This window comes from Nyctereutes procyonoides, unplaced genomic scaffold, assembly GCF_905146905.1.
Source record: "Nyctereutes procyonoides isolate TBG_1078 unplaced genomic scaffold, NYPRO_anot_genome, whole genome shotgun sequence".
In the NCBI taxonomy this organism is placed as follows: domain Eukaryota; kingdom Metazoa; phylum Chordata; class Mammalia; order Carnivora; family Canidae; genus Nyctereutes; species Nyctereutes procyonoides.
In genome coordinates this window covers 28855570-28873119 of record NW_026575135.1, presented here as the reverse complement: position 1 = coordinate 28873119, position 17550 = coordinate 28855570, and the positions used below count along the sequence as shown (strand labels likewise).

Sequence of the window (17550 nt, the reverse complement as noted above, 5' to 3'; positions counted from 1 at the left end):
ACTCAGCCATCAAAAAAACGAAATCTTGCCACTTGCAATGACGTGGATGGAACTAGAGGGTATTATACTAAGCAACATAACTCAATCAGGGAAAGACAATTGTATGATTTCACTCATGTGGAATTTAAAAACCAAAACGGGGGAGGATAGGGGGAGGGAGGGAAAAATACACAAAATTAGAGAGGGAGACAAATCATAAGAGACTCTCAACTCTAGGAAACAAACTGAGGCTTGCTGGAGGGAGGTGAGTGGGGTGACAAAATAAGTGGATGAAGGGCATGTGAATGTAATGAGCACTGGGTGTTATATGCAGCTGATGCATAACTGCACTCTACCTCTGAAACTAATGATACACTATGTCAGTTGAATTTTAAAAAAAATTTTTAAGTGATAAAATTATAAAAAGAACGCTAGGAGTCTCTAGTACTACTTTAGTTTCATTTCTTGACAGGGCAGGACTCCTTAGTCAGTAAAACATGAACAAGGTGTTCTTTTTGCTTTGGTGAGGGGGAGTGGAGTGTAGGTAGTGGTGATTACCTTGAAAGTCCTCAAAATGCCCCCAGATAAGATAGGTACCTAAATGTCCTCATTTTAAAGCAAACCAGTCTAGAGTGAATACTTCATAAGTCACTGTCCAAGATCATTTTTACTAGATGAGTTTTCCACAACTTATTTTCTTGTATTTTCTTCCATTATATAATTTTTATGGTTGAGAGAATTTTATTGAATACATCCTCCTTTTCAGACACTAGAAATTTTAAATTTCTCAGTAGAGTTTCCACATCATGACCTTAATGGGAGTCACAAGAAACTTCTTTTCTGACAAAAATGTAAAGTTGTCTATTCATCAGTGGGAGTTTCTTCGCTTGGTTCTTCACTCTGAATTAAATCTGATTCATCATTCACGCCTGTATCATCTGAGGCTGTAGAAACCATGTCTGTTGTTTTAGATTTTGACATTGTGTCTGATTTTCTCAGTTCTGAAGAAGTGGTGCCCCAAAACGTGCTGCTCTCAGCACTCTTAGAAAAAGATGTGTCTGATACACCTTCTGATGGATGAAAATAAGACAGAGTTGCTAGCTCTGGGTTGACAGGGTATTGCTCCTGACATCTCTCTTTATAACTGAAAAAGAAAACATGTATCAAGAATTGTTTTTGATTGTATACACTTGCAGCTCAGCTCAATTTAGAAAAGCATCGCAAAATTAAAATATTAATTCTATCCAGTTACTTGGTATAACACCATATAAATAAAGACAAGTGTTAGACTCTAAGCTGTTTTGAACAGCGTTCATAGCCTTTTTGTTCTAAGGCTGGCAAAAAAGAATGTATATTTAGATTCTCTATATCCTTTCCTGTCAAATAGTGTTATTTTATTTTATTTTTTTTTTAGCTCTAAGTGACTATTTAAAATGCTGGGGAAAAATTCTCCCTGAGAGATGGCCCCATGCTCCTTTCTGAAGAAGGGAGATGGCACCTAACTCAGTACCTTATAAATTTGGGAGACACATTTCCTAAACAGTCAACTAAAGAGGAGGGTGAGAGCTTCATATCATGCATGTTCCAAAGACTCCAGAGGTCTGCAGACTTACCTAATTGTCTTCACTTTGTACAGCATGGCACCACAGACTGCCAAGAGGATGACAAAAATGAAGAGGGTCATCAATGAGATGCCCAGCATTAATTTTAACTTGATATCCTGTAGCTTGTTCAGGTCGTCTTCATTAGTAGTATTCAAATCAGACACTGAGAGGAAAGAAAGAAAATGCAATGGAAAACAGTAACTGTGTCCAGCATATTTTCCTGGAGAAGTAAAGAGAGCAAAGCAACTGCAGTGAAGCCTTCGCCATCCTGAGTATGCTCTGCTCACTCTCACTTGTCTCATGCAATGCAAAGAAGACTATAGGCCACTCCCTAGGGCTAAGTAAGCTTCACTTGTTTTGTTTAACCGCCACAATAGTCCTGGAGGAGCTGTTCTGAGCTTCATGTTACAGGATCACAGACATTTATGAATTTGCCCACGGCACATAGTGAATAAGTGGCAAAATCTGGTTTCAAACCCAGGTTACCAGATGTGAAAATGTGTCTATAGCAATCTTCGTCCCTAATAAAGACCATTTCAAGACTCTGAAGAGATGACTATTAAGAGATGACTATTATGCATGACAAACTTACCAGGGGTTTGTCCTTCAGAAGAGAAAGTTACTGTTTTATTATTGGGACCTGCATTAATTTTTCTCTGATGTTAAAAGGATGGTGTACTAGATGCTTTCTCGATGAGGCTTAAGAATTGAATTTGTCATTTTATTACTGAGATCACACCTAGTGTATCTGATTTTAAAAAAGAAATGAAAACCTACTTCCTTCTAAAGTAACTTCGATAATAAAAATCATGTCCAGATCCAGAGATGTTGAAGGTCTTTTTACTGAATCTATTAATGAAAAAAAAATCTTTACTGTCAAATTTTATGTTTTCTTGAATTTATGTCTTACTTAATAGAAATTTATTTAATGGTAACTTTAAATGGCCATGTTGATATTTCTCTCTTCCCCCAACTTTCTTTCTTTTTTTTCCCCCAACTTTCTCCCACTCAAAAGTTCCAAAGGATTTCATTCTTTCTTAAGGTATGGTATTTTGGGGATAAGCAGTGATGAGCTCCCATATGTGTATTCTCTGATTCTCCATGATTGTCAAAGTGGGAGCTTAGACCACAAAGAGTAAAATGTATACAGCTATGAGAGACTGTTATCTTGACTTTGAGGCTAATTCCTTGGGGAATAATCAAACAAAAATTTTAAAAGGGGCTGTGCTCCTGAATTGCTCTGCTACTCCTAAAAGGGTTTTTATAAGGAGGTGTGCTTGTAGTATATTTTGTTTTTTCAAGGTGGTGTTCAAAACAGGAGAAGGGTTTGGAATTCCCAACCACTGGAAATCATGAGCAAGCTAATTACAAGCTTGGGCAAGTTTTCTAAGCCTCAGTTCCCTCATCTGAAAAATGGAAACAATCTCAGCTTCATGGAGTTGCTATGAGGACTGACAAATAAAGTATATAAAGCACCTAGCATGTAATGTGTGTTCCATACATAATAGAAAATCAATCATGCTCAATTTAATTACTTGGAAAGACAGAATATTTCTAGAGTAGCACTGCATTTGTCATTCCTACATATAACTTTTCTAAAGAAAGACTCACTTTATTTTCTTAAAACCCTGCAAGGCAAATGGCTTTATTTGTCAAATAATCCAACACAGAATAGAGGTGTCAGGCCTTAGATATATTACCAGATGCTATTTTTTCCCCTATGGTTTATTTGTAGGACAGAGATTTTGGATTAATTAATATTAATTAATATGGTGTCTTGTTGAGAAATTTTCTATTGCAATCAGGAATTCTTTTACTCATATGACTACAATCCATGAATGAAAATTGCCAAAAACCACATTCAGCAGCAGGAATTCTCTCATTCATTGCTGATGGGCATACAAAATGGCACAGCCACTTTGGAAGTCAGTGTGGAAATTTCTTACAAAGTTAAACATAGTTTGTTTGTTTGTTTGTTTTTTTTACCTACAGTCCAGCAATCACAATTCTTGTTTTTTACCCAAATGAGTTGAAAATTTGCGTCCACACAAAAACCTACACATGAATGTTTATAGCAGCTTTATTCATTATTGTCAAAAAACTGAAATAAAGATGTCCTTCAGTAGGTTGAAGGATAAATTGGTGTATCCACACAATGAACTGCTATTCAGTGATAAAAAGAAATGAACCATCAAGCCATGAGAATACATGGAGGACTCTTAAATGCATATTACTGAGCGAAAGACGCCAGGGTGCAAGTCTATGTACTGTACATCTCCAGCTATATGACATTCTGGAAAAAGCAAAACTATAGTAATGATGGAAAGATCCATGGTTGCTGGGGCTCAGGGAGAGAAGAGGTGAATGGTCAATGGCACAGGGGGTTTTTAGGGCAGTGAAACTATTCTGATTGTAGTGGTGGACACATGACATTATGCATTTGTCAAAACACAGACCTATACAACACAAAGAGTGGACCCTAATGTAAACTATGGACTTTAGTTAAAAATAATATATCAATATTAGCTCATCAATTGTAAAATACATACCAAACCAATGCAAAATGATCATAGGAGAAACTGAGCAGGGGAATATAGGAGAACTCTTTGTACTTTCTGCTTATTTTTTTTCTGTAAGCCTAAAACTGCTCTAAAAAAACCTATTCTATATATGATTCACTTGCCTCTTCCTCTGTTTGGTTTATCTGTTTTAGGAATAGAAGTCACAAAACCAGAAAATGAAAATAGCGCTCTGCAATATGGTAACTGGAGAATAATGCTTAGAGGCAATCGCTTTTGAAAACAGCAAATGTCTTCTCTGATACGATGTTAGCCACCACACTACCCTTTTATATACACTACACGTTACTAGGGAAGCCAGTATCGCCACACAGTGAAGTCACACCTGAAACGTGTGCCAGCACATATGCATCCATTTAACTGAAGAATTTTGTTCTTACTTGGAATTGGGCGAAATAATTGATCTTTTTCTTCAATCTCCTCAGCTGTTGGTGTTGCATTTAAAGCTGTTAAGACAATAAATTGGTGTTATGGTATACAAAATTCACTTACTAAAATTACTGGGTGTGTGTTTAATGTAGAGAGTTTATTCTTATTATTCAATGACAGTTTATGTTCCATAAAGTCCCGTGAACACTGACTTAGTGAATACTGAATTGCTTCTCCTGGGGATATGCAAGTTTAGGTTCCTGAGAACCTCTGGTCATGATTTTTTCAACCAATCAATACATAACTTGTTTTATATGTGTTTCTGTTTAAAGATGCTTTATTTAATATACATTGCTGATTCACTGACATTAAATTCATGATTAATGGCAGTAGAATTCAAGCCTAAACAAGTTTATCTGACATGTATTTTTCTCCATAAGGTTTATCACAGCCTGCCTGTGCTTGGGAACACTAACCAGCATCCTAAAACTCCAGTTGGGGGCCATTTTAATTAGCAAAATCACTGACTGAAAGCACAAAAATGCAAAACACGTAGCACTAAATCAACCACAGAAAGGACACTTAATTATAGTCTCAGAATTGCAAAAGAAAGGCAGTGTCGCCTTGTTCTACCTCCAATGGGAACACGAGTGTCAGGCAATTAAAATTTTTTGCTGCTTTGTGCATGTCTGGAAATGACAATGAAAGTGATTTGGGGGGTTATAGACATATTTTAGATGTAGGTAAATTCATGTATACAAAATTTGCAAATAATGAGGACCACCTGAATGTGGTATATATTTTGTGTTTACAATGCATGCATAGATGTGTGTGCTACATGAATTACATTTATGCATGCATGCATGTACATGGACATTTAAACGTGCATATGTATAACATGCACATTACATTTAAACATGTATGCTTATATGTTTATGATATATGCTTTACTTTTATGCATGTATATATTTTGATATATACTTTGCATTTAGTCACGTATCTCCATGTGCTTATGTGCATACTGTTCCAAACACAAAGAGGAACTACATTGAGCAAGAGCCTTCTTTAAAATTTTTAATCATGAATAAAATCATAAATAATCATAAATGACAAGACAGCAACATTTATAGGAGCATAAACTTTGGGGGAAGAGAATCAGAAAATATGTGACACAATGAGCTTTTGTGGGTTTGTTTTGCATTTGCTATCACATGTGATAATGGCAGCAAAAATGTTGACTCATTAATTCTTAATATCAGAACTATTTACTCTGATCTTGGCTTTCTTACATAAGACTTTAGAAAACAAAAACATTTTCCCAGGTACCTAACTACTATGAGTTTACCTTTAGCCAACATTGTCCAAAATGCAGGCTCATTTGGACCTTTGGTTCGTTCTGTTTAAAAAACAAAATAGAACAGAATAACTAAGTAAGGCAAGTTCACTTTACTAAATTTGTGATAGAACATTTATTCACTTGTTAGTCACGTAACAGTTAAACCTTGAGCTTCTACCACGTTCCAGACGCTGTGGTTGGCATTAAAGTTCAGAAATGAACAAGACACAGGCCTAATACTGAAGGAATATACAAGCTCAGTTTGGGAGGCAGATGAAAATCATCATTAATTATGCTGCAGGACAATGGAGGCTTCCATAGAAATGCACAGGTGGTGTGTGCAGAGAGACCTAACTCCAGTCGCAAAGGCCAGAAACCCTTCGAAAGGGAGGTGATGCTCCAATATAGTCTTCGAAGACTTGAAATTGTTTGCCAGGCAAACGAGGCAAGAGTGCGATCATTCCACTGCAAGCAAACTCAATCATGAGCAGATTTGGTGAGTTCTGAAAGCCTCAGAAAGAAGAGTGAAAAATGTGGATGGGAAATGTGACTAGAAATGAAACTTGAACATTTCTCAATGGGCACATTATTTCATATTTAAATGCCTGGTTAAGAAATTAAAACATGACTCAAGCCCAGTAGTAAATTACTAAAGATATATAAGAAAGAACCACTATCAGGATAATGAGATTTCTATTTTTAAATATATTGAAAAAGTAACTAAGATTTGTGTCTGTTTTAGTAGTGCTAAAGATGCAAACTAATTCACAGTAACCATGTGAGAAACACACTTGGATTGCATGAACTGGAGAAAATAGGGTTTCATGTAATGACAGGTCTATTGTCTTCAATTAGACCACCCATTCAGTTAGACCACTCGTTCAAGACCTTAGAGGAGAGCCATCCAGGGTTGTTACGGTTATATAAATATTTTATAAGGAACAATATTCTTGGCAGGAAAGTAAAATGATGATTTTAATTTTGAAACCTGTCACTACCAACTCCCCTCGCCTCCAGTACTTTTAGGAAACACTAACCATTGATTCTAATTAGAGATAAATTTATTCCTCAAGATGATAGAAATTTTTACATTATTATTTTAAAATCATATTAATATATATTAAAATATATTTATCTATTTAACATAAATATAAATGTAATATATTTTATTAAAATAAATTTTATTTTAAAAAGAGCTCACATTCTATCTCTTGTTGGGAAAATCTATAAATTGACTCAGATTTTCACTGTTTAAAAGATTTTAGAGTGACTTTAGATTGTAGCTTTATAAATTCTTTAAGCATGCTATTACTTTATGAAGTGCCCAGAGTAGTGAAACTTAAATTAAATCATATAATAATAATATGCTCCAGGTATGACTACAGTGTAGAAACTTTAATACTTCGATTTCTTTCCCCAAGGGTTTCTCTAGAATTTTCTTCACTGGTGACTTTTCCAGGAAATGATGTAGTTGTTTCATTGATGAGTTTATCTGCAAAAAGGGATAAGAGATTATCAGCATATACAAATATGGACAGCATCTGTGATTAGGCATTTTTTAAGCTAAAAAAAATGTAATAAAGAAAAAGAGAAAGATGCTGACATTTTCCTGAGATATCATGAAGAAGGGGAAAGAAGAAGACATAGAAGAATAAAGTTTTAAAATAATGGGTTGCCTGAGAGGGGATTAATACATCCATAATTTGCAAGAGATAGGAAAAGGTGGGGTGAGGGTGGAGGGGTGGGTGTTTATAAGCTTCCTTTAAAGGTAAAAGAGATCTATTGGGATCTGGGAATCATCTGAAGCCAATGTTCAGGGAATCATCTGAAGCCAATGAGAACATGAAAACATGAGAACGTTGGCTTCAGATGATTCTCTGAACAGGACTTGAAGTGATACTATACGCACTGCGCAGCTAGGTTGCTGCTCAGTGTTTAGACATAGAAGAATGTGCATCAGTATCCTTGTAAATAGGATATCTGCATGTTAACTACTTAAAATAGGGTTTTGGGTATAAAGATTTAGGGCCACAATTCAAGGATTTGGGAGCCTAATCTAGTATATATCTCAGTCTATAATCTGTCCATCCTCTGGAGAAATGTCAGTAAGAGTATATTTGGGAACAATTGTGACTGGCGACATTTCTCAGACCCTCCTATCCCACCCTCCCATGATGGCCATTTCAATTAATTTTGTTTAATATGGGAGTCAATGAAGTTCCACATGAAGTACAATCTTGTTATAGAAGAGGTTCTACAGAGAGGCAGCATGAATTCCCATTGAGCATACCAATAGCACCATGACAGGTCTCTTGGCAAGAAAGCGGTAGAAAAGAGAGTCTGTTACCAGAGTTGACATGATTCAGGCAGGACTCCAACAAAATTGATAAATAATCCTTTAACTCTGCTATACATCCCTTATTTTTGGAGAAAAGTGTGTGGCTTTTCCCCTTGCCCTCACAGTTCTAGTGATTAAAAAAATTGTTAGTCACAATTATTCTGGAAGGTTCCATCTCCTTGAGGGGCTTGCTCCATTAGAATGCTCCTATCATATTAGCATATCTCCTTCTGTCAGAGCCCCCATTTAAAATGGCAATGATTTCTTAATCCAATCCAACTTTCTTTCACAGTACTTTGGGGATATAAATTGTGAGAATAGAAATTGATTTTAGAATTTCTTTTGTGGGTCCTGTGGTTCTCAATAATCCATCTATTAAGAGAATTTCAGCTACCCAGTTCTTTGAAGACCTGGCTCTCCGTTTCTCAAACAAGATGTTTGCTGTGTACAAGCAAAATTCCCATGAGTGATTTGTTTAACATATGCCCTTGAAATTTCCCTCACTTATGTCCCAAGGTTTGAAATTGCTCAAAATATTCCATCATTGTCAAATAACTTTATTAATAATTAGGTATTACTGAGTCTGGCTCCTCCTAATTGAAGCTACTAAAGTCAGAAACATTCTTTCTTCCCTATTTAATTTTATCCTCTTTTCCTTGTTTTCTGTTTTATGCTTGTGTGTTTCTTAGATATGAGCTGTTGACACTTCATAGTGAAAGATATGCATGTGTACTTTGGAGACTTTTAATGGTCTCCAAAGTCACATGTTGGCAACAGTTTTATCTAGCAAATTAATTGTGTTTCATGGAAAGATGTAAAAGGGAAATAAGAACATTTGAAGTTGAAGGTGTAAGCAGAAAGGAGAAGGATGTGGGTTTAAGAAAGACATGCAGTTTGCTGGAGGCCTAAATGTGGTCATTATTTTTCTTTCCATGAAAACCAAAAATGTGATGCTAAGAAACTTAAGAACATCCTTTGAGTTCCGACTTTATTAGTGCAAGGACATGGAATCTCCTGACATTAACTTCTCTAAGACTTTTTTCCTACTTAACGCTCTCTAGTGCTGTTTTGAAATCTTGCTTTAAGGACTTTTTATATTTGCAACAGTGACTTCCAATACTTTGAGTACTTACAATTTCTTAGAGCAAATTGCAAATCAGTTGTTGCTCTCACGGATATTTCAGACTGGCTGCCATTTGGATTTTGCGTCGTGAACATATCTAAAAACACAAGATCAAATGTTTTCAGCAACTGGCTAAATTACTTCTTGTTCCTTTGAGTTTTTCCTCCTCTGATTTTTTTTTCTTACAGCATAGGCACAGACTAATTTGGGGAAAGGATAATAAAGTATTTGAGACATTTTTCAGCTACAAATTAAAGAAACGGGGAAATGTTTAAAAATAAAATTCATGGGGAAAAAGCAAATTGGTATCCTTATGCTAAATAACATTCTGAGAAGAAATTATAAAGGAAACTACAACAAGTGCTGAAGTAGATTTGTAGATGTATAATATCACTCTATTGACATAATCAAAAGCCAAATAAGAGGCATTTGCTTGCCTCTGAACCTTCTGTTAGACTATGGAACAGTTTAAATAGCATATATTTCAATAACAATAACAATCAAGGTGTCATATACATTCACATTTACATATGCCCATAAACAATCTTACTCTTAAGAGTGGTCAGTGGAGTTGGTTGTAATTCAAAACTAGTGGATATATCCACCTAACCAGAGTGAAGTAAATTGGATCAATATGGCAGACTAACATATTGATGTATGAAAATATACATGTCTCCTCTTCCCAAAATCTCATGAAATGACAGAAAATTTTATACATTTATAATAGCATATGTGTGTTTAATACATACATATATATACATTCAATCATCTTACCGTGCAGGCACATGCATGCACACACAAACTGTGCCATTAATGTATCATGATTTTTGAGGAATTTCTCAGTTAGAAATTCCTCATGGAGAAATATAACAAAAGGAAACCAAAGTCCAACATGCATGTTATGAGTTATGAAAGCATAAAAGTATAAAATATGCTGTGGCATTTTTCTAGGGAAGATGGATCAAAGAAACTATTGAAAGGTAAAAACAGCCAATTTCAAATGAGAATAAAGATTATGTTAAATGAGTTTCACATGAGTAGGGAATTGGTGTTAGATATTTGGCGAACTTCCTTAAAAAACAAAGTTTTATGCCTAATTTATGCCATATACAATAACTGGATTTAAGACCTAAGCATTAAAAACAAAAATATGGGGGGAGGGGCAAGATGGCGGAAGAGCAGGGTCCCCAAATCACCTGTCCCCACCAAATTACCTAGATAACCTTCAAACCATCCTGAAAATTTACGAATTCGGCCTGAGATGTAAAGAGAGACCAGCTGGAATGCTACAGTGAGAAGAGTCCGCGCTTCTATCAAGGTAGGAAGACGGGGAAAAAGAAATAAAGAAACAAAAGGCCTCGGAGGGGGAGGGGCCCCGCGAGGAGCCGGGCTGAGGCCGGGGCGAGTGTCCCCAGGACAGGAGAGCCCCGTCCCGGAGGAGCAGGAGCTGCACCAACCTTCCCGGGCGGGCGGAAAGGGGCTCGCAGGGAGTTGGAGCAGGACCCAGGAGGGCGGGGATGCCCTCGGGCTCCCGGGGACACTAACAGACACCTGCGCCCCGGGAGAGCGCCCCGAGCTCCCTAAGGGCTGCAGCGCGCACGGAGGGACCGACCGGAGCAGCTCGGAGGGGCTCGGGAGCGGCTCCAGGGAGGGAGCTGCGGGCGGGAGCGCGAATCCACCAGCGCAGGCCCCGGAGCACAGGGCGCCGGGACACAGCCCAGGATCCGGCCTCCCCCGGGACAGGCAGAGGCCGGGAGGGCCCGAGACAGCGAGGACGCTTCTGCCTCGAGCTGAGCAGATCAGTGGCCCCGCCCCGGAGCCTCCAGGCCCTGCGGACGGAGAGCCGAGAGCCCCGAGCCCGAGCCCCGTAGTTCCTGCGGAGGCTGAATCCAGGCTTCCAGAGTTGCCATAGCAACTGCGACTGTTCCTCCTGGGGCCCCACGGGGTAAACAACCCCCGCTGAGCCCGGCAGCAGGCAGGGGCAGAGCAGCTCCCCCAAATGCTAACACCTGAGAATCAGCACAGCAGGCCCCTCCCCCAGAAGACCAGCTGGACGGACCAGTGATACTCCCCCGTGTTCCAATACAACTTGTTTCTGGCCACTCTGCACTGAGCAAAATGACTAGAAGGAAAACCTCACTTCAAAAGAAAGAATCCGAAACAGCCCTCTCTCCCACAGAGTTACAAAATCTGGATTACACTTCAATGTCAGAAAGCCAATTCAGAAGCACTATTCTACAGCTACTGGTGGCTCTAGAAAAAAGCATTAAGGCCTCACGAGACTTCATGACTGCAGAATTTAGATCCAATCAGGCAGAAATTAAAAATCAATTGAATGAGATGCGATCCAAACTAGAAGTCCTAACGACGAGGGTTAACGAGGTGGAAGAACAAGTGAGTGACATAGAAGACAAGTTAATGGCAAAGAGGGAAACTGAGGAAAAAAGAGATAAACAATTAAAGAACCATGAAGACAGATTAAGGCAAATAAATGACACTCTAAGGAAGAAAAACCTACGTTTAATTGGGGTTCCCGAGGGCGCCGAAAGGGCCAGAGGGCCAGAATATGTATTTGAACAAATCCTAGCTGAAAACTTTCCCAATCTGGGAAGGGAAACAGGCATTCAGATCCAGGAAATAGAGAGATCCCCCCCTAAAATCAATAAAAACCGTTCAACACCTCGACATCTAATAGTGAAGCTTGCAAATTCCAAAGATAAAGAGAAGATCCTTAAAGCAGCAAGAGACAAGAAGTCCCTGACTTTCATGGGGAGGAATATTAGGGTAACAGCAGACCTCTCCACAGAGACCTGGCAGGCCAGAAAGGGCTGGCAGGATATATTCAGGGTCCTAAATGAGAAGAACATGCAACCAAGAATACTTTATCCAGCAAGGCTCTCATTCAGAATGGAAGGAGAGATAAAGAGCTTCCAAGACAGGCAGGAACTGAAAGAATATGTGACCTCCAAACCAGCTCTGCAAGAAATTTTAAGGGGGACTCTTAAAACTCCCCTTTAAGAAGAAGTTCAAGTAACTCTGAACGTGAATGGGCTTAATGACCCCATCAAAAGGCGCAGAGTTTCAGACTGGATAAAAAAACAGGACCCATCTATTTGCTGTCTACAAGAGACTCATTTTAGACAGAAGGACACCTACAACCTGAAAATAAAAGGTTGGAGAACCATTTACCATTCAAATGGTTCTCAAAATATACCCTAAAAACTACAGAACACTTCTGAAAGAAATTGAGGAAGACACAAAGAGATGGAAAAATATTCCATGCTCATGGATTGGCAGAATTAATATTGTGAAAATGTCAATGTTACCCAGGGCAATTTACACGTATAATGCAATCCCTATCAAAATACCATGGACTTTCTTCAGAGACTTAGAACAAATTATTTTAAGATTTGTGTGGAATCAGAAAAGACCCCAAACAGCCAGGGGAATTTTAAAAAAAGAAAACCATATCTGGGGGCATCACAATGCCAGATTTCAGGTTGTACTACAAAGCTGTGTTCATCAAGACAGTGTGGTACTGGCACAAAAACAGACACATAGATCAATGGAACAGAACAGAGAACCCAGAAGTGGACCCTGAACTTTATGCTCAACTAATATACGATAAAGGAGGAAAGACGATCCACTGGAAGAAAGACAGTCTCTTCAATAAATGGTGCTGGGAAAATTGGACATCCACATGCAGAAGAATGAAACTGGACCACTCTTGCACCATACACAAATATAAACTCAAAATAGATGAAAGATCTAAATGTGAGACTAGATTCCATCAAAATCCCAGAGGAGAACTCAGGCAACACCCTTTTTGAACTTGGCCACAGTAACCGGAGAAGGACAAACAGTGTATGTTCTCATTCATTTGGGGAATATGAATAATAGCGAAAGGGAATATAAGGGAAGGGAGAAGAAATGTGTGAGAAATATCAGAAAGGGAGACAGAACATAAAGACTTCTAACTCTGGGAAATGAACTAGGGGTGGTGGAGGGGGAGGAGGGTGGGGGGTGGGGGTGAATGGGTGACGGGCACTGAGGGGTACACTTGACGGGATGAGCACTGGGTGTTATTCTGTATGTTGGTAAATTGAACACCAATAAAAATTAATTTATAAAAAAATAAAAAAAAAAGACACTAAAAAAAAAAAAAAGAAATTATTTGAAAAAAATAGGAAAATAATTTAATTTCTTCTATTGAATAAGGCCTATCTAACCAACATATAAAATGCAGAAATTATTTTAAAAATTAATCAACAAAAAAATTAATCAACAATTGATATTAGAAAATTAAAACTTTTCTCTGTGATTAAGATATCTAAACAGGTTTAAAAATAAGCAACAGCCTGGGAAAAAATACCTGTTAACTTTTACTATAGGAGAAAGGTTAATACACTAAACATAAAAAGAACTCCTACCAATAAACACAATCTGATAGAAAAATGGACCATGGATATGAATAGGCAAATCACAGAAGTAAAAATAAAAATACCCAAATAAATACAGAGAAAAATACGCAACTTCATAAGTAATGCAAATGAAAACAGTAGTGGAAATTTCTCACTATATTCACAAATACGATTAACAATATTAATTGTAGTTGAGATTATGGAGCATTCTTGGAGGATGTAAATTGGTAGATACTTTTTGGAGGGCAATCTGCTGGTATTTTTAAAGATTTACTCTTCATTCAGCAATGCCCAGTACTCGGTATCCATCCAAAGAGAGATACACCCAACTGTATATGAGAAGGATGTAAAGGGGAAAAACTGCATATAATCTAATTCTTTTAAAAAAATCTAATTCTTTAAAAAGATAGTGGATAAATTATGGGACATCATTTTATGGAATATTAGGTATCCACTAAGAATAATGAGGCAGATATGAAAAGAGTTCCAGAGTTGTTAAATGAGAAAAGTAAGTCATAATACAATTTTTAAGACGATCCCATTTATGTTTTGTATATAATGCTTGTGTAAAAAAGATTTTTTTTCTTTAATCAAAGTAATCATCAGGCTCTTGGTCTATTTACCCATCGCGAAAAGGAAATGATTGCACCATTTGCACACCATAGGAGGCAGCCTGGTGATGGGTAGATTAGATACCACTCCTGACTCTGGTTTTGGTAGCTATGAAGACTGGCAATTGACCCCTCTGAGCATCAGGTGTTTTTTTCACCTACAAAAGAAGGATATTGATTCATAAAAGAGAAAACAGGAATACAACTTATGCATTTTGTTATCAAAGTACTTGAGTGTGTACACACACACATATATATACATATATATATATATATCTTGATTGTATTTCTATTTTCCTTTTGCTTAATGTTAATAAGGATCCAAGATGAATAGATTTAATCTTAAATTTGTTTTTATTTTAACAAGAGTTTCTTATGAACTCTTCCCTTTATAGAACGGTGGGCCTTATAAAGATATGGAAAGAAAGCCCGTTATGAGTAATGATGAATAAACTGAAGTTTGATGGACCTTCCAAACATCTTAAAGTCATCTTGTTATGGGTTGAATTTTGTGCCCCCCCCCAAAGATATGTTGAAGTCCTAATGCCCAGCATGTCAGAATGAAACCTAATTTCAAAATAGGGTTATTGATTAATTAATTAGTCAATATGGACTCACAGTGGAGTATGGTGGGCTCCTAAACTGATATGGTGTCCTTATAAGAAGAGGGAATGAGGCAGCCTGGGTGCCTCAGAGGTTTAGCGCCACCTTCCGCCCAGGGTGTGATCCTGGAGACCTGGGATCAAGTCCAACATCGGGCTCCCTGCATTGAACCTACTTCTCCCTCTGCCTGTGTCTCTGACTCTCTGTCTCTCTCTCTGTTTCTCTCATGAATAAATAAACTCTTAAAAAAAAAAAAGAAGAGGGAATGGACACAAAGGTACAAGCCTTGTGCTACAAGCCAAGGACTGCCTGGGGTTACTGGAAGCTGGAATAAGCAAGGAATAATTCTCCCATAGAGGCTTTGGAGAGAGCATGGCAATGATCAAAACTTTGATTTTGGGTTTCTGGCTTCCAGAACTGTGAAAGAATACATTTCTGTGGCTTTGAGCCACCAACTTTATGGTACTTTGTTTCAGCAGCAGTGGGAAATGGATAGCTACCTCCAAATTTTGGTTAATTCACCATAGAATTAGATCAATTTCAAATCACCATAATGCCATGATAAACTCTGTTATTTATAGGAAATTACCAAAAGAACCTCGCTAAACTTCATAGCATTTCATGAAAAAGCACTGTAGAAAATAAGAATTTCATTTTACACATGAAATGTTTATAAGGTAAATAAGAACTTAAGAAGTAGGAAATAAAATGATTATAGAATTTTTTAAGAGTTAAAATAAATCAAACCCATATAACCAGCTTTTATATATGTGTCACTATTAACTTTAAAGACTTACATTCTTTTATATCTTTATAATGATCGCCAGTTTTCTCATTAGCAGGAGTATTCGCCTTAATTTCCGGTTCCGTTTTATATTCCTTTGCAGAGTCAGGCATCCATATATCATCTGCAAAATTCATGTACATAAATATGTTGAGTTCTTTTACTACTTTCTTTTTTTTAGCTGCATTTTTCCACAAAGGATTTGAGGCAGAGATTTAAAATGTAAATTATGCCATATTTCCAATAATAAACTTTGTATCATCCTATAGAAAACTCACATACCAGTTTTCTAGGGTAATGGGTCATTTTTCTTATCTGCTATTTCTGTAAAATCTATAAATGCTTACTCACCATTAAAAGAAGTCCCATTGAGGTTCTGTAAAGAAAGAACCTCATATAAAAGAATAAAAAACATAAAATTCATAAGGAAAATGATGTGATTTATCCAGCAATCTACTGCTTCTCCTGAGAGTTTCATTTCTGTTGCCCAGTAGATCCTATAACTAGGTAGGACATTATGATGTCACTGCCACATGGAGGCCAGAATGCTAGGGAGGAGTTTCCCAAAGCTTTGTGACTCAATCTGACATCTATTTTGTCTTTGATACTATGATGGTTTCTAGTTTTAAAAAATAAACCATTATAAGCTTTTCTTTGAAAATTAGGAAATATATTTTCATGAAATAATGTGAATTATTAGTCACCAGATATTATTTTATTTCTTTTTTTAAAGATTTTATTTATTCATGAGAGACACAGAGAGAAAGGCAGAGTCATAGAGGGAGAAGCAGGCTCCCTATGGGGAATCTGATGCAGGACTCGATCCCAGGACCCTGAAATCACACTCTGAGCCAAAGGCGGATGCTCAACCACTGAGCCACCCAGGCATCCCATTTTCTTTTCCTTTTTTTTTCTTTTTTTAAAGTTAAATTCACTTAGCCAACATGTAATAGATACTTAGTTTCAGATGTAGTATTCAATAATTTATCAGTTACATATAACACTGAGTGCTCATCCCATCAGGAGCCCTCATTAATGCCCATCACCCAAATACCCCATCCCCCATCCATCTTCCCTCCAGCAACCCTCAGTTTGTTTCCTATAGTTAAGAGTTTCTTATGGTTTTACTCCCTCTCTGATGACTTCCCATTCAATTTTCCCTCCCTTTCCCTATGATCCTCTGAGCTGTTTCCTATATTCCACATATGTGTGAAAGCATAAGATAATAGTCTTTCTCCGAATGACTTATTTCACTTAGCATACTTCCAGTTCCATCCATGTCAATGCAAATGATAAGAGTTCATCCTTTCTAATGACTAATATTCTGCTGTATGTGTATACCACATCTTCTTTATCCATTCATCTGTTGATGGACATCCAGGTTCTTTCTAAAGTTTGGTTATTTTGGACATGGCTACTATAAACATTGGGGTGCAGGTGCCCCTTTGGATCACTACATTTGTATCTTTGAGGTAAATGCCTAGTAGTGCAGTTGCTGGGTCATAGTAGCTCTATTTCTAACTTCTTGAGGAACTACCATATTGTTTTCCAGAGTGGCTATACCAGATTGAATTCCCAGCAACAGTGTAAGAGGGTTCCCCTTTCTCCACATCCTTGCGACATTTGTTGTTTCCTGTCTTGTTAACTTTAACCAATCTGAGTGGTGTAAGGTGGTTATCTCATTGTGGTTTTGATTTGTATTTCCCTGATGCTGAGTGATGTGGAGTATTTTTTCATGTGTCTGTTGGCCATGTATATGGAGAAATGTCTGTTTATGTCTTCTACCCATTTCTTGAGTGGATT

General features: G+C 37.4%; 1 protein-coding gene across 1 annotated transcript; it reads right to left on the bottom strand.

The window, feature by feature from the left end:
- Positions 1-840: 840 nt before the first annotated feature.
- Positions 841-16171, bottom strand: EQTN (equatorin). Its single transcript, XM_055301503.1, is given in 7 exon segments — positions 841-1123; positions 1593-1746; positions 4543-4608; positions 5877-5927; positions 9339-9425; positions 15761-15871; positions 16099-16171. Coding segments are annotated over 7 exon segments (825 nt in total).
- Positions 16172-17550: the final 1379 nt, after the last annotated feature.